This window comes from Thermomyces dupontii, assembly GCF_041956625.1.
Source record: "Thermomyces dupontii strain NRRL 2155 unplaced genomic scaffold VTN31scaffold_1, whole genome shotgun sequence".
Classification (NCBI taxonomy): domain Eukaryota; kingdom Fungi; phylum Ascomycota; class Eurotiomycetes; order Eurotiales; family Trichocomaceae; genus Thermomyces; species Thermomyces dupontii.
The window spans coordinates 3,676,518-3,699,076 of record NW_027192307.1 but is presented as its reverse complement, the minus strand read 5'-3'; the positions used below and the strand labels follow the sequence as shown (position 1 = coordinate 3,699,076).

The window sequence follows — 22,559 nt, the reverse complement described above, 5'->3', positions numbered from 1 at the left end:
GCATGTGATGCGGTAGGACAATACCTGTAGGTAAGTCATGGTTCGGTCGGGGATTGCGATCACCAGAAGAGACGTTACGAAGGGCGGTAAGGAAGATCCTATATAGGTCTACCTGTCAAAACGATTATTTCCTGTCAGGACTAATGATACATCCACTGAGTCTTATCAAATCAAGAGCATGTTGGAGGGACCGAAAGCAAGGAGCGGTCAACGACCCTAACCCTAACCCTAACCATTCTGTACAACTCACGTGACTACATGTCCGATAGACTCTGCCCGTGAGGTCTTCCGTTGCGTTATAGGCGTGTAATCGTCGGAACTAAATTTATGAATCACGTGACATATCACAAACAAAGAGTTCCTCTAAAAACGGTGACAACGACCCTAACCCTAACCCTAACCATTCTGTACAACTCACGTGACTACATGTCCGATAGACTCTGCCCGTGAGGTCTTCCGTTGCGTTATAGGCGTGTAATCGTCGGAACTAAATTTATGAATCACGTGACATATCACATGATCTTTTAATTTCATTCACCGGATAGGGACTAGCGTCAGTACGGAAAAAAGAACGACTGTCAGACACAATTGGTGTGAATGTGAATACACTGCATTATGATCAGGCTGTCAATCAAAACGATGATGCCTATCCGTGAACAACAAAAAACAACACGATCCTATCACGCCAAGCTTCGCGTCTTGCCAGATTACCTCAGGTACCTAGTGAGTCGATGCCTATATTCCGAATTCCGTGGCATGGTTCGTTTGCGACGAAGGGAATTGGCTTCCTCCACCAGAAGACGATCCTGCTGATGGGCTGCGAGGAACAGGTCCACCCATTTCACATTTCTTTTCGCGACTTGGTCCTCGTAGAGCTCTAGCATGTCAGCTAACATTTTCCTGCCTTCCTCCACGCGGGTCTCCCACAACCCCTCGTCGTCTTGATCGTCATTATGAAGGTACAACTCGCTTTCTGCCTCATTCCCCGAGTCCAGCTCGCTTCCAGACTCGAGGTCCGACTCTTGAAGTTGGTCTTCTTGTGGTTCCTGGGCTTGAATTGCCGCAGCCGGCGCATATTCCGGTCGTAGAATGAGCCCCTGCCTTTCCAAAACGGACGTGTTGTTCTGCGCTTCACAGTCTGGAAGAACTGCGGGTCAGGGAACTCGTAACAGTGGACAATATGCTTACAAGTCAAAAAGCGATTCTGAAGAAATGCTCGGCACCCGCAAACCCAATTAACGGGGTTCGTATGATAGATTATCATTTTTTGTGGGTCAACTGACTTTGCCGCATCTCTCTTCCATTGCCTTTTGAACGCTTCCCTCCATCGAGCCTTATGGACTCGGGTCTGCCCACTCAGGATTGCCGATAAACGGTGCTCCGCATCGGGCAGAACGCGCGTTATGAGGATGAACACGATAAATCGACGCGAGGTCGATTGAAGCGGTGGAGATGATCATGTTTTAACGTCCACCAGTGGGACTCTGCAATCATTGTTGTTTTGACTGTCGGAATCTGCTTCGGATCGGCGGACCTCGCCCACAGTTCCCGCTGCTCTGGGTGATACCAATTCTCAAAAAGATAAGCCCACAGCCGAAAATAGCCGCGAGGCCTGCACCACCTATACATCTCAGTGGCACATTCACGATGGATAAGATCAGAAGATTTGAATGTGCCATTCTGATCGGGAATGAAAGGATGAAAATGAAAGTGATGACACATCATGTCCAAAATTGCCTGTTTCTCATCCTTTGTCCTTGGTTCCAGCCGCCCTTCGTCTTAATTTCTCTGTCCTTGATGGACACTCACATTCAGCAGGATAAAGATGGCTCGACGGACGGCCGGCGTTGTATCTTAGAGCCCCAGCAGATCTCCAGCTCAGGAATGACTTTTTGCGCTTCTGCGGGCCAGTAATTGTCTTGGCTATCTGTTTCTTTTGAGTTTAACTTCAAACTGACCGCGCGCTTGATATGCCAATAACACAGCTGAATTTTGGCATTTTTCCAAACAGAGGTCACAGCCGCAATCTCTGCGGTGTCCTTGTCAATGGCGAAACAAGCTGAATTGAATCCAAAACCATCTTTGAGCCGCTTTAAGAACCGATAGAGCACGACTGAAGTTGCGCCAGGATCTGCACGAGCCTTTTTCTTTTTACCTCGCGCATTGGCCCCTCTAGGACTCACAACCTCCGTTAGGCAATATGCTAAAGGAACTCCGGTGCCGTCAATCTCGGCAAGCAGCAAAAAGGTCTATGCCGGTGTTATTCGTCCCATAGGTTGAGTCCATCACAAGCTGCGTGGTCGACCTGGAAAGCTGCATAATGTTCTCCGGAGCATAGAGACACAATGCCCTAACGTTGCCCTCCTGGATGATACCATATCGACCTTGATATTGGCCGTATTCAGATAGGAGCTTCTCTGCCGAGGCCACAGGGTCTGCATCTCGCTGCCATATTTCAGCATTTGCTCTTTGCCAGAGAACTTGGTACCGAGTGACGGTTTCCGCCTCGCGCATCCCCCGAATTTCACGATAAATTTCCGAAGGCGTTTTAGTCGCGACAAGCTCGTTGATCGATTCCCGAACCATCGGTGGCACTTGCACATCTTCATAAGGAGGATGCCACTCGTGATGGATAATAATTGACAGTGTCCGGCTCTGAAAGCATGCGCGCATAACGAGTTTACTCTTGCAATCAAACCGCATCATGCGTCTGCCATCACGTCGCCTTTCGAGGTCAACGTTTGAATGATAACCTTGAACATGGCGAGATCTTGAGAGCAACGGTATGTATATGTGAGGCTCTGTAAGTTTGATCCTTTGTGCTTGAAGCGGAAGCCTCCTTCTTTCCAAATTATCTCTGTGAGATCACGCAATGCCGCGCTCAATGCCGCCAATGGAGATGTTTCCGAGTCGGGATTGCCAGCGGAACCGGGTTCATTCGATTGCACTAGATCGCCGAACATAACAGGAAGAGCATCCATATTGAACGTGTAAGAAGCATTCAGAACTTCGCTCTGGCCCTGTTAGAGAAATAGAGCGAGAATGAGATGCTGCCCGCTGAAAATATTGAATTTCACAGGCAACTCACAGCCTTTTTCCAACGGCGAAGACGCTGAATGAAATCTCTCCATTCATTGATATGCAGCTGTCGTTTTCGACTATGGCGCTGGCAAGTTTTTTTCCTTTTGCCGTGTTTGTTGATTTCGAAGTCTTCGGCAGGCCGACTTCTTTTGCAGATGGAGCAAGGAAATTCAATCTTCCCTTCAGAAGCCATCGTCAATCGCTGTTACGATTAATGCCACAACTGAATGAAAGTAGTCTTGCTGATGAGCGTGGTGTGGTGAAGCAAAAGTACCGCGGGAAAAGCGGACGCGATATGCAGAACGCGATGAGCGAACGGAGGAAACAAACAATAGTTATTATGTAATCATGTAGATGACTAATAAACTTGTCACGTGACTTTCATAAAATTAGTTCCGACGATTACACCCGCAGCGTTGCGATCAGCATCGCACGCATCCTCCGTTCCCAACAATATGACATCCCCACGAGTCCGCAAGTCAACTAGGTTAGGTCGGAACTGACTGAGCGATGGTTTTCAATGCGCTCATTCGCACCCACCACATCACGTCCCGCAAGAAGATCTCCACCCTCAAGAAAGCCGCCGACACGCTCAACTGTTCCGTCCTCCTCCGAACCGGCGGCACGCCGGGGGTGATGTACGTCGAAGGGCACAGCGTAGACGACGTCAGCGCGTGGGTCAGTACCGTGCAAAGGCTGCGGTACAAGGATTATCAGCTGCTTGCAAAACCCGGGCCGGGGGCGGACGGAGCAGCGACGCGCACGACAGTGACCCCGGGGCTAAGAGAAGTCGAGTCAATCAAAGAGTTCGGCGCTGTGGTGCAGGAGCTTGGGATTTGGGAATGGTGGAGGAGGGCGATGGGGTATTTGCGAAGTGATTGAAGCGCGTATGATGATTTGAGACTGTAAAAATACTAAAGCTTCCAAGCAAAAGTTTACACGTCAGTAATCCAGAGACCATCAGCCACCGCTCTTTGAGATTAGACCTGATCATGGACAGTCGAAAGTTCGAGGTGAAACCTGGAACTGTAGCTAAAGGTCCAATAATGAGTAAGGAGCATAGTTTTGACGGTAAACACATCGCGTGGTTCGCGCGGCAGAAACGTGAACAAACCCCAAGACGTCATCCATCCACTGCCATCGCATTCATCGCTCCAAATCAAAAGTATCGATACCTAGCCGAATAACTTACAGCACGCGACCATTTCCTGGACCACCAGCCAATGCTGCGACCATAGAAGCGCCTCCACATTGGCATGCCCGCCGTGCGCCAATCGCGTCGTTCAGCACGCGCCAACACGCGGCATACGGATGATCCTCCAGTCGAGGTAGCGGGGATCAAAATCACGGATGCTACAGAGTCGAAAGGCGAGCCTCTCGAGATTGGCTCTTCCGAAGAATCATCTGGCCCTTCCTCAAGGGCGCCAAGGAGGGGAGGAAGGAGAAGACGCAAAAGCCCATCAGCAGACGATGCAGATTTTATCCCCGCAGCAGAGCCGACCGGGGAGGCCAATGACGACGACGAGGAAATAATACTGGATGAAGGAGAAGAAGACGAAGAACTGGAGTATGAGCAAGCATCTCGCCGGGGCAAAAGAGCTCTCAAATTCCAAGAACTCAGCCAGTCTGTTCATCATGGGCCTCACAGCCGCGGCAACTGGATGCCGAATGAGCACGCGAGCAAGCCAGTCAACCTGCAGGTTACGTTCGGTACGGATGAGCGCGACATCCTGAATATGATCTACGTCCGCGATCGCTGGTCTGGGGCCAACGATTCAGCGGTACCGAGTAAAGCGTCGCTCGAACAAGAGCCCAATCCGCAGCAGTACGGGTCTGATGACTACGGAGCCGGCCGCACCTATGGTGTGGATGCGACGGACCTCGAGCGGGAGGCGACAAGTGCTTGGGATTGGTACTACCAGGATGATCTCGGGGGCCAGTTCCGAAAGCGGCAGCGGGTTGAGGGAATTGGGGAAGAGGAAGCGGTCCGAACTTACCTACCAGTGCCTTCGAAGGAGAGACACAAAGTGCGCATTGGGCCGTTTGTAGATGGACAGCAAAGGGCCTTTGAACTACGGCAACATGATGTTCTCGATTTTGGGCAGGCATGGCCCAAAATCGATGGCGTGCCGGAAACGACCGCGCAATCGATAAAAGCGACGAAAAGGCTAGGGAGACCAAGCAAGAAACAAACAAATGATCAAGAAAGCCAGGGCGTCGACCAAAAGACCAGCCAGAGTCGGGCACGACAAGGATGGATCGTCAACATGGGCGGCAAAGTCCAGGGGCTAGCGTGGGCGCCGAACCAGGATGGCCTCACACAGTATCTTGCTGTTGTTGTTCCGATCAGTGCGCAGCAAAAGGAAAGCGTCTTTGGCGCCGAGCAACGTTATGGTGCACCGGCATTTACGCCATCTCCGCCGTACCCGGCGGCTGTGCAGATTTGGTGTTTTGACGCTCAGGATGCAAATAAGCAAACTAAAGGCTTGGACATGTCGAAGAAACCCAGACTGCGCCTAGTATTGTGCACAGACTGGGGCCATATCAGACGGATAGCATGGTGTCCGATGCCTCGAAAGAAACGCGAAGATGACGATGGGATTGTCAATCTAGGCTTGTTGGCTTGTGTGTGCGGAGATGGCAGGACGCGAGTTGTGGATGTGAGACTTGATCGAGGAGGTCAAGGCATCGAGTACCGTAAGTATCTGACATTTGGGAAGAACTGGCTGGCTAAACGACACCCAGGCAGAGTGCTTTCCGCGGCATTTACAGCGTCACCATCGGCGACTGTGTCGTCCTGCATGGCCTGGCTGTCACCATCAGACATTGCCGTGGCATGTGCGGATGGATCCGTGCACCTCTACAACCTCGTGACCTCTTTTCGAGATGACACGAAAGAAGCAGTGCCGTATATGCGCCTGCAGATCCATCTCACATACATCACAAATCTATCCACCGCATACCCCCAATATCCTCATCTCCTAGCCACCACATCCATGGACGGACAAACCCGCCTCACGTCCTTGCTGGACCCCCAGAAGGACATGGTGGACGCAGGACGAGTGCGGGTGGGCACCTCACACCTCGCATGGTCCCCTCTCCTACAGGCCTTCTTCTCCAGCGATGAAAATGACTTCTTGCGGGCGATGCCCCTGCGACGGTTCCACGTGACGACCACGACCGGCCGGCTGCCGAGCACGGTGTCGGCCATGGCCGCGTTCAGTCCCTGGCACCCATCCTGCCTGGTTGGCTGCACCAACGGCGCGATCGTTGCCGTCAACCCCTTACGGCGGATGCTCAACGGAAAAGAGGTGCACATGCAGCTGCGGATTTTTCAGCACGAGTGGGCGCGCGCCAGGGACAAGGATGCAGCAGGGCCGGACGTGAGTCGGTTCATCGACGGCTTCCAGGCAGAGCCGGTCAGTCTACAACGGAACATGGCTGGGGACCCGCGGATGGTCAACGGGGTGTTGACGATGACGGTCTATGACGAGGAGACGCATGTGACGGCATTGGCCTGGAACCCGAACCGGCACTGTGCGGGCTGGGCGGTCGCGGGGATGGGGAGTGGATTGATTCGGCTGGAGGATGTGTCGATATGATACTGTCCCTACGGATACTACATAGGCCTAATAACGAACGATGATTGGCTCAACGCTGTTCCTGAATGTCACTGCCGATCTTACCCGATATGGTAAACCGTTGATCTTAGTACTCGTACTTAATCTGTGGCTGGGAAACTCGAGCCAATCACTCGTCTCAGATTTGTTAGTAAGCAATTACCAAGCTTTTCCCAGCCACCCCATGTGGAGTTGATCCGCGTTTGTACGGAGGTGTGTCCCAAATGTCGCGCAACACCCGGTGTGGGTCAAATCACGTGCCGGATCGGCGGACCTCGCCCACAGTTCCCACTGCTCTGGGTGATACCAATTCACAAAAAGATAAGCCCACAGCCGAAAATAGCCGCGAGCCCTGCACCACCTATACATCTCAGTGGCACATTCACGATGGATAAGATCAGAAGATTTGAATGTGCCATTCTGATCGGGAATGAAAGGATGAAAATGAAAGTGACGACACATCATGTCCAAAATTGCCTGTTTCTCATCCTTTGTCCTTGGTTCCAGCCGCCCTTCGTCTTCGAATTTCTCTGTCCTTGATGGACACTCACATTCAGCAGGATAAAGATGGCTCGACGGCCGGCGTTGTATCTTAGAGCCCCATCTTATCTGTTGGCGCCCAATGGACAACAACCATGTTCAAACAAGTGCTTCAGCGGTCGTTCAAAGGCGTTTCCAGGGTTGACCACGGCAGGACCCAGAGTCTCATCAGAGCCGCGAACCAGAAACAGCACAGCCTGCCAGCTGCATACTATCGCGGCGGCACTTCACGAGCTGTCTTCTTTAAGAAGGAGGACCTCCCCGCCGAGCGTCACCGGTGGGATGCAATATTCCGCGCAGTGATTGGCAGTCCCGACCCGTCCTACGGTCGTCAACTGGACGGCCTTGGCGGCGGCATCTCCAGCTTGTCCAAGGTATGCATGGTGGGCGCGTCGACCCATCCTGACGCCGATGTTGACTTCACCTTTGTGTCTCTCGGGGTAGAGCCTCTGCGAACCTCGGCGATGTCCCAATACCACGGACGTCTCATCAGACCAGATCACATTTTTCCAGTCCTGGAGTGTCCAATGTTGATGTCTCTTGCAGAACTCAAGCCGAGCCCGCTTTGCGTCCTTAGAGAGGCCCGGTTTCCTAGTTGGCTTGACCGAAACAAATCCGTTACGTTTCAGTACTCGTTGAGCGGAAGAACGAGAAATACCGGCTTCATATGCGAGATACTCGCATGATTTTTCACGTCCGGCGCGGTCCTTTCTTATGGAGCCGAGGATCTTTTGCTCGACTTCGGCATTAACGGTCTTGGGACGTCCTGATCTCGGTTTATCCGTGACATAGTCACGAACGATTGCACGTCTGTCCGTCGATTTCGGATCGAAGCCATGCTCCTTTGCAGTTTTGACGAGCCTGGATATCCTGCTTTTCGAAATGCCGGTGATCTCGCTTATTTCTCGGTATGACATGGACGTGAATTCGATGCGCGACCGACCGAACACGATCGTGCAAGAGGACAACGCTCCAGCACACGCCATTTTTCGCAGAGAGAAGTTTATGATTACTACGAGGTCCAGCGCCTTCTATGGCCGCGTAACTCACCGGATTTGAACATGATCGAGCCGGCATGGTTTTGACTGAAGACGAAAACTACCGCGCGAGGTGGCCCAACAAATCGGAAAGACGCGAGAGAAGCTTGGCTCAAAGCATGGGAAGAGCTGCCTCAGGATCGAATCCAAGGGTGGATTGAACGGATAGTTCGTCACATCAAGGAAGTCATTAAGCTGGGAGGGGGAAACGAATATAAGGAAGGCCGTTCAGGCAAAGACGAGCGACCTTGCGCAGGCCAAAGAGTCAAAGGAAAGCTGTCAAAGCGCGTTCTCTATGAGTCTCAGGACGGAGATAACCCTTGTCGGAAGATGGAGGAGAGGGGCCTGACTTTGATTGTGAAGATGCTGAAGAGTCGGAGTGTGAACCTGTTCCTGGTGAAGATACTGGAGACAAGCGGCGTGACACTGGCCGTGTTGAGGAAACTGGAAAGGACCTTGAGGAGGTGATCAAGAAGATTGTAGAGAGGATGAGTGTTAGTGCACTGTTGAATAATAACTAGCGTATAATCCTGATGATAGGGAGTACATGGCCATTGCGAGTTCTGGTTGCGCTTCTGTCCATGTATATATATAATGCTCTGTAATATAATATACGCTAGTAATCTAGAATACAGAGTGATACGGGCAGAGTTGCCAAGAATACTGGCACGTGACTTGACCTCCGTATTGGTTATACCTAATTACTCCGTAGTGGGAGATTGTTCACAGCTTCCAGAACACCACGACGAGGTTGATAGATATCCAGTGAAGCATGTGATGGCGACAATGGAATGATGGTTTGAGCACTTGTACAGTAGTATTTTCTGTCTCTTGAGATTTTTGTTCTAGTTTCTTCAACAATAGTGACTACGCCTTCCATCCAGTCCTTCCTACTATCCGCTCGTAATTCTCCCATCTTTACTCCAGAAACACACGCAAAATCACAGCAATGCTGCTCACACCCTCTCTCTTACTCCTCGCAGCAACAATTGCCTCATTTTTTCCCGAAATCAACGCCCTTCCAATCGCCGAGCAAGAGCAAGAGTCACACCGCAACAGTCGAAGCAGCAGCAAAGCATCATACTCCGTCATCGCCGTGGACGGAAGCGACTCAAACTCAGCGTCAACAACGACAATAACGATAACAAAAACAGTACAAATGCCGTCTTTAGGAGCAACGACGACGACAACAGCCATGATGTCTATTGTTCCAATCGAAGCGCAGGATGTCGTGACTGTGACTGTAACGACAACGTCCCCGTGCGTCTCCTCCTCGTCTTCGAGAACATCTACGACGACGACGACGGAGGACACGAACTCTTCCTCCTCCGCGAGGCCAGAGACAGCTAGCACTAGTACTAGCTATGCTGTTCTTCCCTCCCAGGCTCCTCCATTTTCATCATCGGGAGGAGTATACTATACTATATTACCCTCCACGACGGCCCCTCTGCAGACAGCCCCCTCGTCACTACTATCCACGGGGCTCCCAGCATCGTCACTGCCCTCGTTCTATCCTTCGATATTCCCGCGGGTGGACAGAGCACGGCCAATCCAGCGTCAGTCCTATAAACATGGTTCAGATTCTCAGGGCTGCTGCGACGAATGGACGAGAATACGACGCCATGCTCCTCAGTGCATGAAATGGGGTTAATGATGCATGCTTTTCGTTCTCCTGTACATGATTATTTTTCGTCCATGCGTTCGAGTACATATAGAGGCGGAGATATCTTTTATATTGTTGCTATCCATGACTTGCAAGCATGGCGTTGTGGTTGCCTACACTCTACAGCTAAGTGGCTGGGGGAATGATATATGCATGATAGAAAACCAAGCCCACAATTCGGCAGTGCCTTGAATGATACCGATCGTCCGTCATAGCCTCGATCCTCTTCAGTCATCGGAGAAGTAGATACTATATATACACGTGCAACCCGTCTATGTACAAGCTTCAGTTCAAACTTTGAGGGTCAAAGATCGACGACTATTAAGGCTTTAGTACAGTTTTGAATGTCTGCCTCGGCCTCTCCGGCACTGACGCCCCTCATACACCGAGAAAGAGAGTGTGTGTACGTGAGAAAAAAAAAATGTTGCACCGAGACGGCAAGTATCATGTTTAATGTATGGGCTGCAACATAGCATCGAATCCGAATCTTAGATGGATCCGAATCTTGGCTGGACCAGTCCAAATGATTGACCAACCTAACCGGATACCTATGGGCGTGATCCTCATAAAGAATCAGATAATACTCATCCAATGAGATTGACATAAGCGTAGAGAAACCGGCAAATCGCTCGTATTCTGGGGAGGAGTATATTTGGAGAGCCTCGACCTGGTTGAATGCTATTTATTTCACTTCTAAATCCAAGTACCTGATACTGATACGAGTCTCCGAATTCCAGAGGAGGCCTTGACGTTACTTATGGTTTGGCAGCAAAGCACATGGGCGTGTAGTAGTGTTAGCCGAACGAATGGCTGATTCTTCTCGCTTACTAGTCCCTAGTGCTGACCGATTGCTCTCCTCCGTACTTGTGGAACACTCTAAGCGTGTCGTGCAAGGGCAAATTCAGCTGTGCGACCTGCTGTCAAGATCGGCTCGCCTCTTAGCAATCATCCTGGACAGAGAGATAGGAGAGAGAGAGAGAAAGAGAAGCAAGGCAGATCTGATCAGACATATCCATCCCCACACCCGTACCAAATTTACAGTAGTATACTGTTTAGGCCAAATGCACGTGGATCAAATGTAGATCATCATCAGCAGGTTATGGTTCGGGCGCAAGTAATGCCTACAAATGTATCAGGCACATCTGATTTCTAGTAGCCAAGCAAGCAAGCAAGCAAGCGAGTAAAACAGCCCATCCAGGAGCTGCAGCTGCACAGTCCTGCATTCCAGCAAACATACAGGTGCTTACACAGGCGGGCCGGTCGATCAGCCGCAGCAAATCAGACATAAAAGTCATTGTGATAGAGCATGACGTATCGTTGGCACCAAAGCCTCCCATGGGTTCAGGTGTGTCTGCACTCTGCACTAGAAAAACAAAAAAAAAAAAAAAACTCATCCTCTCTACAATCTTCTTGATCACCTCCTCAAGGTCCTTTCCAGTTTCCTCAACACGGCCAGTGTCACGCCGCTTGTCTCCAGTATCTTCACCAGGAACAGGTTCACACTCCGACTCTTCAGCATCTTCACAATCAAAGTCAGGCCCCTCTCCTCCATCTTCCGACAAGGGTTATCTCCGTCCTGAGACTCATAGAGAACGCGCTTTGACAGCTTTCCTTTGACTCTTTGTTTTCTGCAGAGTCCAAACTCCAACGGCTTTATCCAGTATTTTTATTCCAGCTCCTCGTTCAGCGGGGCCGAAAACTCATCTTTGCTCCGAGTCTTCGCAACATGCAGATCAGTTAGTTCATCGGGTTTCACCATCGGTAAGCGCCTGGAGGCCTCGACTCAGAGTGGCTTGATGCCTTAGTCACCAATCGGACTTATGATGTTCCAAAAAAAAAAAAATACACTCGGTATATCAGGATGGAAGATCGGAAGAAACCGAAGAGCGAACCTGCACATCTACCAGCGCCCATGTGACACGCGTTCTCGAAATAGGAAAAAGAGAACTTGTTTTATGTGGCTTCTGTGTTTCGTCAATGTTCCTCAATCCATGCATGAAATTTCGACGACTGGAGCCGCGGTCTCAAGGGTTACGGAGTGCCCTCCCTGGTCACTGAGATCCACTACTCGCAAAATGATACCTCATCCAATCTGCCATTGGACTCTTTGGGAATCAGGCGTGCCATGGAAATGCACGGAAAGATCTGAGATGCATGTGTGAGAAAACTGAGGCTCAAGTAGTTACACGGGGCATTGTCCTGCGTGGCGTTGTAAACCAGATTCGAGCTGAGGGTGGCAGATTCATGGGCCGAGTCCATTTGCTCTGTAGGATCCTAGGTGCGGTGGATTGCAAGTATATATAAAATAACCGACGGAATGGCCAGAGGCAATTGACGAGCATACAATCCGAGAAGGAAAACGAATCTTTCCCACGTGGAAAGCAAGGAAACAGAAGCTCTCAAACCGGAGCAATGCCAAAAGTCACCGCGAAACCCAAACCCGCCACCTCGTCTCCATCCACGTCGACGACAGCGCCGTCGTCGCAGCAAACACCAAAGCTTCGCTCTGCTTGCGACGCATGTCATGAAGCCAAGGTCCGCTGCTCCGGCGGCACTCCATGTCTGCACTGTAAGAACCATCGTCTGAACTGCCACTACAGCTATGCCGCTCGAATTGGCAAGCCAAAAGGCAGCCGGAACCGTAAGACGCTGGCCCGGCTGCGAGAGGCCGGCCTGCTGATGGGCATCACCAACGGCGGCATCACGTCGCCGACTCCGTCCCAGGGCTCGAGTTCCCCGGTGTCGCCGTCAACGACGGTCTCACCGCAGCTCGATTGGTCAAAGAGCGACCCTTTGGGTTATCAGGTCAGCAGAATCACTGTTTCGGCTGGGTAGGATCCAATGTTGATCATGCTGCAGACCGACTCGATTCCGTACGGCTGGACGAGCTCGTTTGCTCTGCCTACACCTCCAGACACGGGGGATTACACTGCCAGCGGCCTTGGTTTTCAGCAAGACAACATCACATCCCATCCAGCAACGACGGCGGAGCCGGAAATGACGGCGGGATCCCTCGTTGATCTCACTGCCCTCCGCACCAGTGATCCCATGTGGTCACAGGACACATCGCTTTTCACTGTCTCCCCCGGCAGTACCATTCATCAGCAACACACCACACGCTGTAGTTGCTTCGAATGGCAGACAACCAAGCTGGTCTCCCTGCACACATTGTCCCGGACAACACCGGACGGTCAGGACCCCGCATGGTCTGATCATCACAGCAACGGCCTCTCAGCCGCTTGCGATGTGCTTTTATCCTGCCGCAAGACCCTCTTGTGCAGCTCCTGCGACCAAGACGCCGCCATGGTCCTGCTCACGGTTGCAGCCGTGCAGCTGGCGTTGCGGCGCATCGAGTCGGTACTCTTGCACACTGTAAAGATGCAGAATGTGCGCATTTTCTCACCCTCCCCTGCAACCAACACAGATTCCATGACCATGAACGATCACCGCCTTCGGCATGCCATCTCACAGGCACAAGATGTGGTCAATGACCTCCGACAGGTCATTGTCACACAGAACGTCTCTGTGTTGTCGAGTCATGGCGCGGGGTGTGGCACGATGGTGGAGGATTTCAGCCAGCCGAGCGCGAACGATACTTCGTATTTGCATGTCATGGTGAGCCGGCTGCAGATGGCAATTGATAGATTCAGCGGGATGCTTGGTTAGTATAATTACGCATTCTTGCTTATCATTACTTTGTTGGCGGCTTTTTTTTTTTTTTCATGACAGTTTGTCCGATAACGGGAGTTCGGGGACCCGCAATATAGACATGTGATAGAATCCAACTGGCTCTTTTGATTTTCGAATAGACCAAAGGTCCAAGAATGCGCAATGCCGAGGACACGTAAAACATAAAAGCAAGGACATGTGGGCGTCCACCACGCATGTGAGTCCGTTCTAGACTTCTAGACCACCCCGTCGAGAAATTGAGATTGATCGACGTACGGACGGTCGGTGAGGGCGTCGAATAACTGGCAAGATCAACCTATCCTCACGTGATTTTGAGTTATGCTTATCATCACGTGAGGATCTTTCCCTCATCGGGACTAGCGCTGAATGGCATTTTCCTCAGCACCGACGTCGAACCTGGCCAAAGCAGCTGGCAGAACGATCGATCATAGAACCTACCGTCGATCTGCACGGTTGAAGGGGGGTTGCTGTACAGACAATGCGGAACACACTCTCGCCGCTGCTGGCCTCAATGGCCCATGGTTTTCGCAGTTCTTTATTCCGACCCGCCGCAACGATCTTCTCGACCGCACCATCAATAACCGCCTCTCTGCGCGGTCTGCCGACGACGACGACGACATCGGCTCCAACATCAACACCACACGCCTCCTTCTCAACAACCTCGGCACTCCAAAAACGAAAGAATGCTATGCAGCAAATCGATAAACGAATTAGTAAGCCCACTGTTCCGTTCACAGAAAGAAGTACTTCTTATTGACAATTGCAAGCCTTGATTCGATACTTCCTCTACCACCCTCGCACCCCCCGACCCCTCAAGTTCTCTCGAACGCGCTACCTGCGCCATTGGACCATCCACCGTGCCTGGAATCTCTATCAGGCGAAGCTGCGTCGAGAGAAGGAACTCGAGCTGCAGCGTCAGTACCAGGCCATGGCGGCGGCATGCGAGGAGCTGCGCACGGGATGCGGCGAGCGCGGCGCGAAGCTCTTCCGGATCAGCATGAATAAGAGAGGCGTTTTCACGGATTTGTTCCCCATTGAGTATGCGCGGATGCAGACCGAGTACCCGCCCAAGGACGGGTGGAATCATGCTTGGAAGAGGCCAGGGAAATAGACCGAGCTGAGATCTCGTCGGCCTTTTTTTTTTCCTCTTGTTTTAGTCAATCCATTGCGCTTCTGTCCATGTATATATGCTGTACACTACATGAAAGGTTATCATGGAATCCTCGCGTGTTCATTGAGACCAGTCAGAGTGCCTGCCTACTATTTGACAGCTGAACGAGATGCATGACAATGAACTCATCAAGACCAACATGCCCATCGGATGACGCTGCAAAGAGAGACTTAGGAAGCAATGCATATCTGCAAGCAGAAGTATCAACCGTAACGAAAAGAGTCGAAGAAAACACGGATCGAATGATAAAGCATAACAGGAATAACCACCGTGCCCTGTCCCAATCCATCCCAAGGCCCATCAATACTGGTGCCTGACATGCATCCTTTTCCCGACCACCAAGGCCAAACACCACAAAACGCCTGGGATGCAGCTCGCTCTGGCGTTGACCGAATGGACGATGCCATGGTAGGCGCAGCCCAGGTGGCCAGCACGGAAGTGTCGAGTGAACTTCCTGTGGGTTGCCGCTCCTCGGGGGACCCGTTGCGGAGCGCAACAGTGCAGAAGAGAAAGCACGCTGCTTGTGCGCCTCATAGAATCACACAACAACCGCGCTGCTTTTCAAGGTTCAGGAGCGCTGCCCGTGTGGCCGCCTCAAAGACATCGTCCACACCCTCGCCTGTCAAGGACGAGCACTCCAGATACTTGCGAGCGCCGATTTGCGCCGCTGTTTCATAGCCGTCCTTGGGCGTCAAGAACCGAAGAGACTTCTTCCGCATCTCTTCGATGGCCACGGGATCATCTCGGAGATCTTTCTTGAGACCAACCAGGATGATGGGCACACCCGGACAGCGCTCGTTGGCCTCCTCAATCCACTATGAGCCGTTAGCAATGTCCAAACGCTCATCTGTATCACGACTACTGACCTTGTGTCGGACGTTCTCCAACGAGTCGGGGGTGTCGACAGCAAAGCCAATGAGGAGGACATGTGCCTTTGAATAAGCCAACGGCCGTAATCGTTCATAGTCTTCCTGGCCTGCTGTATCCCATAGCGCAAGCTGCACGGAGCGGCCATCTACTTTGCAATCGGTGACATAGTTTTCGAAGACAGTGGGGACCTACAAGGGGCGTTAGATCGATGCATTCGGCAATACAGGCGAGCACAGCATTCACGGGGAAACTCACGTAATGCTGTTGAGCCACGTTAGCAGAGCCCCAAAGAGAAGAACCGGTGACAGTGACACTTACTGTTGGAAAGTAACCCAATGTGAAGACACTCAGCAAACTTGTCTTGCCGCACGCTCCATCCCCGATAATCACCAACTTCCTGCAGTGAGCATCCAGTTAGCCACTGTATTTGATATTAGTTTTGGCTTTCCTGTCACCAGAATCACTCCGCCATATCATCCGTCGAACCGCATGACTGTGGTGAGAATCTAGTACTTGATTCTACCACGGCCATGGGTATCACCCAACACCGCCTCCATCCATTTTACACAGAACTATGCACAGATAGATCAACGACAGAGCCATACCTCCTCATCACATTATCCGTTGTTTGTTGCGCCATGGCCGGCAGCAAAGGGGGAGAAGATGCAGGCTCGGACCGACTTGGGTTACCCAGACTCCCAGAGCCGCAAGGAACGCGTCGGACAGCTCAACCCTGCAGAGTCACCGAGCCCAAAGACCCGGTTTGACTGCCCGGATCCGTCGAAAAAAGGGACGGGGGGTTCTATTCGAGATTTCAGGGACCGGGAGATGTACAGGATTTCTCTTCGGTCGTCTTCCCTCCTGTTCGCTCAGGGCGTCGATCGAACGATGCGATGTCTGGTGATTATCTCAGCCACATGCACTTTCCTGGTTGGGAAACCGGATGCTGGCCCGACCAGCTGCCGCAGAGAAGCCCAATTGAGAAGGCGCGATGGGAGAGATTCCAGAGAGTTGGCAGGAGCTAGGAGGCCTTGCACAGGCGGAAGGAGCACTCGGGGGCGTTTGTTTTGGTTCCTTCCAGTTGCTGTCTCTCTGACTGGGATGTGGCTGAGCGCGGTGTCTCGGATTGTCTTGGGCCGTATTTTATTTCTCGGAAACAGCACAAGCTTCCGGGAAATTTACACAAATTCATGGAATTTTGCGGTGCTATTTTCACTTTTCTGCAGAGTCCAAACTCCAACGGCTTTATCCAGTATTTTTATTCCAGCTCCTCGTTCAGCGGGGCCGAAAACTCATCTTTGCTCCGAGTCTTCGCAACATGCAGATCAGTTAGTTCATCGGGTTTCACCATCGGTAAGCGCCTGGAGGCCTCGACTCAGAGTGGCTTGATGCCTTAGTCACCAATCGGACTTATGATGTTCCATTCCGATACTTATCTCCCTTCAGGAGTTCAGGTACGGGAGTACTCCGTACAACTGCCCATTATTAGGTTACCTTGGGAGTTTGGCTTTGAACACCACCATGTCCAGGAAACATCAGTCTTGGTTGCTCTAGGCCTGCATCTGGCGGAGCTGCCTCTGACGAGATTGAGACTTGAGAAGTAGGCTACTCTTTACTAGGCCTTGTGCCATGAGTATTTCAGAGTACCTTACGGAGTACTAGTCACAGTACCTATCTATGAGTACGGGTAGTACTAGTACCTACCTTACCTACCTTGGGAGTTTCAGAGCAACCCACTCACAGACTATTGGTAGTCGTGTAGCTAAACGAGCATCAACAGCGAACTTTGGTCACGGATTCCATGAAATGATAAAAGCGACATTTAGACCAGTTGATACCCTGTTGGTCATCGCAAGGTATGTTTGTGGCCTGAAAACTCAGGCACACAGGTTCAGGCAGTTCGCTTGTGGCGCCTTGCGGAACCAGCCCGCTCGACACCAGGCGCGATCGGGCTTAAGGCGGCAAGGCACCAGACCCAAAAAGGAAGTGCGTAATAAGATCCACCACCCAAATCGTCCATTCGATCCCATCCCTAAAGCCCTGCTTGCTGGACTGTAGGATCGCCTCCAGTCCCTAGACACCCTGTAGATCGCTTGCATTCGACCCGGCGGCCGTGATCGGCCACGACGACGATTCCCGGACCCCAATCCGCACCCTACATCCCGATCCTGCCGCTCCTGCGCTCTGCCGCTGGTACTTGACTCTTCTTCCCCTCCCTCCGTTTTCGATCGCCGTCCCTGTGACCTGGCCGGGTTGGTGGTCCAGCTTCAGATACTGACCGGCGACGCGGGCAGGAGCCGGATTATCTGGAGCCGACCCTTCCTCCGTTCCACGACTCCGAGACAACCCTCGCACATCCCTTTCACCCCTCCAAGAGTGTGAATCCTCGGGTCTCTCGTGATTCTTCGCGGTACCGATTCTTTTCCTGAACGACATTCCGTGGCATCGTCACAGAAACGGCTGGCATCCTTGGCTCCAGCTCGCACCGCTCTGTGTGACGAGCACCGCCCACGGTTCATCGGGCGATATCCGTTAGGTGTTTCTCTCCCTTTCAGTTCCGCGCCAAACTCGACGTAATGTCGCCGGCAGTGAACCGCAAGAAGCAAAGGCGGAGGCAGAAGCAGGCCGCCCGCCTCGCCGACCCGCAACAGGTGCTGAACGGTAGCCATGCTTCCGCGGAGCCGACAGACCCGGATCAGCAATCACAGCAAAGCAGTCGCGATCACGCCGACGCAGATGCTGATGACGGTGACACTCGTAGCCATCAGGATCCCGCCAATGAAGAGGCCGCTGCGGCGACGAACGGCAACGGATTGCAACAACAACAACAACAAGAGACTCAAACGAAGTCGGGCAAAAAGAAAAAGAAGAAGAAGAAGAAATCGGGACAGAACGGCTCCGCTCAAGCTTCCAACTCCGGAAGTCAGTCCACAACAGCTGTGGGTGACAAAGGTTCTGGAAAGAAAAAAGCGACGGATCGCATCTGGAACACCTCGACACAGGAAGAGCGCGAGAATATTAAGAAATTCTGGCTCGAACTCGGTGAGGAGGAGCGACGTGCTCTGGTCAAGGTGGAAAAGGATGCCGTCTTAAAGAAAATGAAGGAACAGCAGAAGCATTCCTGCAGCTGTACGGTCTGCGGCCGGAAAAGGACGGCGATTGAAGAGGAGCTGGAGGTGCTCTATGATGCGTACTACGAAGAACTGGAGCAGTACGCCAACACTAGCCAAGGCGCCTTCGAGAACGGTGGCCCCATGGTGCCTCCACCCCGCATGTATCAGTCCCGTCTTCATTCCCTGGACCATCGTCAGCCACATTCCCATCGCAATCATCATTCCTCACATGGCAGGGTACAAGAAGTACCGGAAGAAGAGGAGGACGACCTCGAAGATGACTACGATGAGGATGAGGAAGATGATGAGCCGTACACAGAGGATGACCTGGAAGATGAAGCAAGCCGGAATGCTCGAGCCGACTTCTTCGCTTTCGGGAATAGTCTCACTGTCAAAGGTTCGCTGTCGTTCATGTTACTTCCTTGTTCCCCCTTGACTGACAAAAGTTTAGATGGCATCTTGACGGTGGCAGACGACCTGCTCAAAAACGACGGAAAACACTTCATCGACATGATGGAGCAACTGGCCGAGCGCCGTATGCAGCGTGAGGAAGACACGCAATACGGATTGGCTGCGGCGCATCAGTCCTTACATGCGGGTCACGGCCATGGCCCGTTGGACGACGAAGACGACTACGATGACGAAGAGGACGACGATTATGATAGTCAAGAAGAAGATGACTACGACGACGATGAAATGGTTCGTTGATCCAACCCCGCCATCGTGTAGGAAGTCTCGCACTAACCGCCGCTGCTGTTGTAGGACGCCATGACAGAAGAGCAGCGCATGGAGGAAGGGAGGCGGATGTTCCAAATATTCGCAGCTCGAATGTTTGAGCAACGTGTACTAACGGCATATCGAGAAAAAGTCGCCCAGCAGCGGCAGGAGCTGCTGCTCAAAGAGCTGATGGAAGAGCAGACTTTGAACGAGCAGCGCAATGCAAAGAAGGCCCGCGAAGCTCAGAAGAGAAAGGATAAGAAGCTAAAGCAGAAGCAGGCCCGCGAAGAGGAACGCGCTCGACGGGAAGCAGAGAAGGCCGCTGAAGAGGCGGCTGCCCGTGCCGCCCAGCAGCAGAAGCTTGAAGAGCAAAGGAAAAAGCGGGAAGAGGAGCGAAAGAAGAAGGAGGCCGAGAAGAAGAAGCAAGAAGAGGAGCGGCTGCGCAAGGAAGCAGAGCGGCAACGACGCTTACAGGAGGAGCGCGAACGACAAGCCGAGGCGGAGCGCAAGCAGAGGGAGCAGAAGGAACGTGAGCGGCAAAAGCGAGAAGAGGCCCGGAAGAAGGAGAAGGAGGAGAAAGAGCGCGAGGCTCGCGAAAAGAAGGCCAAGGAGGAACAGGAGCGAAAGGCTCGCGAGGAACAGGAAAGGAAGGCTAGAGAACAGCAGCAGGCGAAGCGAGACGCAAAGCCTGAAAAGGAAAAGGAGAGCACCGTGCAGCCGGAATCGGGAGGCAACAAGCAAGCCAACAAACAGGCCCAGCCGGCGGTACCGTCATCACAGCCGACTTCGTCGGGAGCGAAGCGAACCTCAGCGGCTCCTGGCAACGAGTCTATTGCTGTGCCGCCAGGTCTGCAGCATCCGGCAGCCCAGGCGACCAACTCGCCGCACTTCCAGGTTGCGACTCCCGTTGTCCCGAAGGCTCCGACGCCGGCTCTTCCCCGCCAGCCGTCACATCAAGGGTCCCACTCATCCTCTCCTCGATCCCAGGCCGCGGCCAGCACTGAGCCACTGACATCCGTGTCTCCACAAACGCAATCGCTGTCACAATCATCGGGGACTCCCTCCAGTTCTTCTGCGAAGCTCGGCGTCTCTCAACCGATGCAGCATTACCCGCAGCCCTCGGCACCTTTGTCGCCTCTGGGAGGCGCTGGGAGGCCACCTGGCACAGGACACCCATCCATGAACGGACTTCCACCGGCCCCGCCGCCGGGGCTGAGTCCGCGGCCTATGCCCCTTGAAGCCGTTCCTGGGTATCATGCTCAGCCACGGGCCCCGACGACTCAGTTCCGGGGACTCCCTGCGCCGGACGGGGTCATGCCACGGCCGCCGCCGGGTATTCCGGTTGGGGGATCCATGCAAGCCTCTGGCCGAGGGTTTTCTGTCGATGGCCCACCTGGCCTGCCGCTTGGGTCGCAGCAGACCATGCCTGGCCCTATCTCTACGAGTATACCCACTGGGAGAGTTGCTCCTTCCCCACAGAAGCCGGGATCCTTCGAACGATCGCCGCTTGATTCTTCGGCTGCGACACAGCCAATCTCCCGCCCAAGTCCCATCAAGCCTCCATCTAGTCCCAGCCGCAGGGATGACGTGGAGAATCTGAGCACACAGCTTGGTAGCAGTGCGCTACTTGATGACACGGACGTCTCCTTTTCTTCCAGCCTCTCACAGTCTCTGCCGGCCCCACCAGCGCCTGGTGGCTTCGGACCCTCGCGCGCTAGCTTTGGGGCATCTCCGTTCGACCCCCTTGGCCGTAAGTTTAACGCAATGAAATGACAGCTTTGTCCAGCATTATTCTTGGCTAACTTTCCCATCGCACAGCTCCGAAACACCCGCCAGGTTTCTCCCACACATGGGGTGTTCCGAACCCGTTCGGTGCGCCTTTCCCTCCTTCCACATGGGCCGCTGGATCTGGTAAGTCATTTCGGCCTTTGCTCATCGACCAGAAAGACGGCCTAACAGCGATGTAGGCGGCGCTTGGCCAAACCATGCGTTTGGTCCTGGGGGACCCCACCGTGCACACACATCACGGCCTGTGGCCATTCGGCTGCTCGCCATTCAAGCTCTCAAACAGTTGAATGCGACGAGTCCGTCCGAGGGTCAGTCGGGGTTCTACGAGGTTCACCAGGTTCTCAAACAAGTGGAACAGCTGGCTCCTCCCAATGATCCACCCATCTCTTTGAAGGAGCTGCTCGTTATCTGCGACACGGAGGGCAATCCCCAGAACGGTGGAGGCTCGTTTGTCGTCAAGGAAGAAAACGGTGCCCAATATGTCAAGTTCGAGCCGGATGACAACACTGCCTTCTCCAGTCAGCGTGCTAATAGCCTGGTTCCCGGAGACATTGGCAGTCCAGTTCCTGGCAATAGCATTCCGGCACCGTTTGGCGGGATGGGGTCGATGCCAGGGCCACGGCAATTCATGTCACCTACGAGCTTCTAAAATATTTCCCTCTGATCGTGGGCACGTGCGCTTTGCTTCCTATAGCTTTCGAGGCTTGCTTATGACGACTTTTTAACGATATGCCGACCTACTGGCGGTGGTGCTGGTAGCCCGCCGTCTTTCTCTTCCGAATCTCATGATCCACTTCATGCAGATAGTACTCCTTGACGTTTACCACCTTTGCAAGCAATTGCATGTCAAGGTCTCCTGTTATACGCTGCATCTTGCTGTCTACCACCTGGGAGTTGTGCCTTCATCGTCCATTGATCGTTGTCCGGTTTCGTTGTTCGAGTGGGGTTTTCTGTCTTTGATATGTGTACTTCAAGAGCAGGTCGCTGGTCATTCTTCGTGCGAACGATGAACGACTGTGATATGAAACAGTCCTCTGGCTGTCGGATTGTCGAGATGCTCAAATGTAGACTTGTAGACGACACCTAGTATACGTACGGAGTAGACGTTTTCGAGCTGTCGGGGCCGACTGCCTAATCCAGTAGGTAGGCTGAGAGTTGCGAGCCTGATTCTTAAGGCATTGAGTACGGAGTAACTTACTCCGTTGGTTACTTGTTAGTGCCTGAGACAGATAAGATGTCCTCCGCCCAATTGCCTAGGACCCAGTCACC

The 22,559-nt window shown here is 52.7% G+C and overlaps 6 protein-coding genes across 6 annotated transcripts; 5 read left to right on the top strand and 1 right to left on the bottom strand.

The window, feature by feature from the left end:
• Positions 1-4,337: 4,337 nt before the first annotated feature.
• Positions 4,338-6,683, top strand: VTN31DRAFT_1388 (uncharacterized protein; the record flags this gene model as incomplete). Its single annotated transcript, XM_069401439.1, has 2 exons — positions 4,338-5,778; positions 5,827-6,683. 2 exons carry the CDS (start codon positions 4,338-4,340, stop codon positions 6,681-6,683), a joined length of 2,298 nt encoding a protein of 765 aa, XP_069264244.1.
• A 653-nt stretch (positions 6,684-7,336) lies between these two features.
• VTN31DRAFT_1387 (uncharacterized protein) lies at positions 7,337-8,300 on the top strand (the record flags this gene model as incomplete). The annotated part of the gene is made up of 2 exons (XM_069401438.1): positions 7,337-7,615; positions 8,034-8,300. The coding sequence occupies 2 exons, from the start codon at positions 7,337-7,339 to the stop codon at positions 8,298-8,300; spliced, it is 546 nt and encodes a 181-aa protein (XP_069264243.1).
• Positions 8,301-12,782: 4,482 nt separating this feature from the next.
• VTN31DRAFT_1386 (uncharacterized protein) lies at positions 12,783-13,607 on the top strand (the record flags this gene model as incomplete). Its single annotated transcript, XM_069401437.1, has 1 exon — positions 12,783-13,607. The coding sequence occupies one exon, from the start codon at positions 12,783-12,785 to the stop codon at positions 13,605-13,607; it is 825 nt and encodes a 274-aa protein (XP_069264242.1).
• A 535-nt stretch (positions 13,608-14,142) lies between these two features.
• VTN31DRAFT_1385 (mitochondrial 54S ribosomal protein mL40) lies at positions 14,143-14,742 on the top strand (the record flags this gene model as incomplete). Its single annotated transcript, XM_069401436.1, has 2 exons — positions 14,143-14,344; positions 14,399-14,742. 2 exons carry the CDS (start codon positions 14,143-14,145, stop codon positions 14,740-14,742), a joined length of 546 nt encoding a protein of 181 aa, XP_069264241.1.
• Positions 14,743-15,332: 590 nt separating this feature from the next.
• VTN31DRAFT_1384 (uncharacterized protein) lies at positions 15,333-16,312 on the bottom strand (the record flags this gene model as incomplete). Its single annotated transcript, XM_069401435.1, has 5 exons — positions 15,333-15,617; positions 15,669-15,860; positions 15,928-15,933; positions 15,991-16,069; positions 16,278-16,312. The coding sequence occupies 5 exons, from the start codon at positions 16,310-16,312 to the stop codon at positions 15,333-15,335; spliced, it is 597 nt and encodes a 198-aa protein (XP_069264240.1).
• A 1,936-nt stretch (positions 16,313-18,248) lies between these two features.
• On the top strand, positions 18,249-21,939 carry VTN31DRAFT_1383 (uncharacterized protein; the record flags this gene model as incomplete). Its single annotated transcript, XM_069401434.1, has 5 exons — positions 18,249-19,182; positions 19,237-19,484; positions 19,548-21,252; positions 21,321-21,413; positions 21,470-21,939. 5 exons carry the CDS (start codon positions 18,249-18,251, stop codon positions 21,937-21,939), a joined length of 3,450 nt encoding a protein of 1,149 aa, XP_069264239.1.
• Positions 21,940-22,559: the final 620 nt, after the last annotated feature.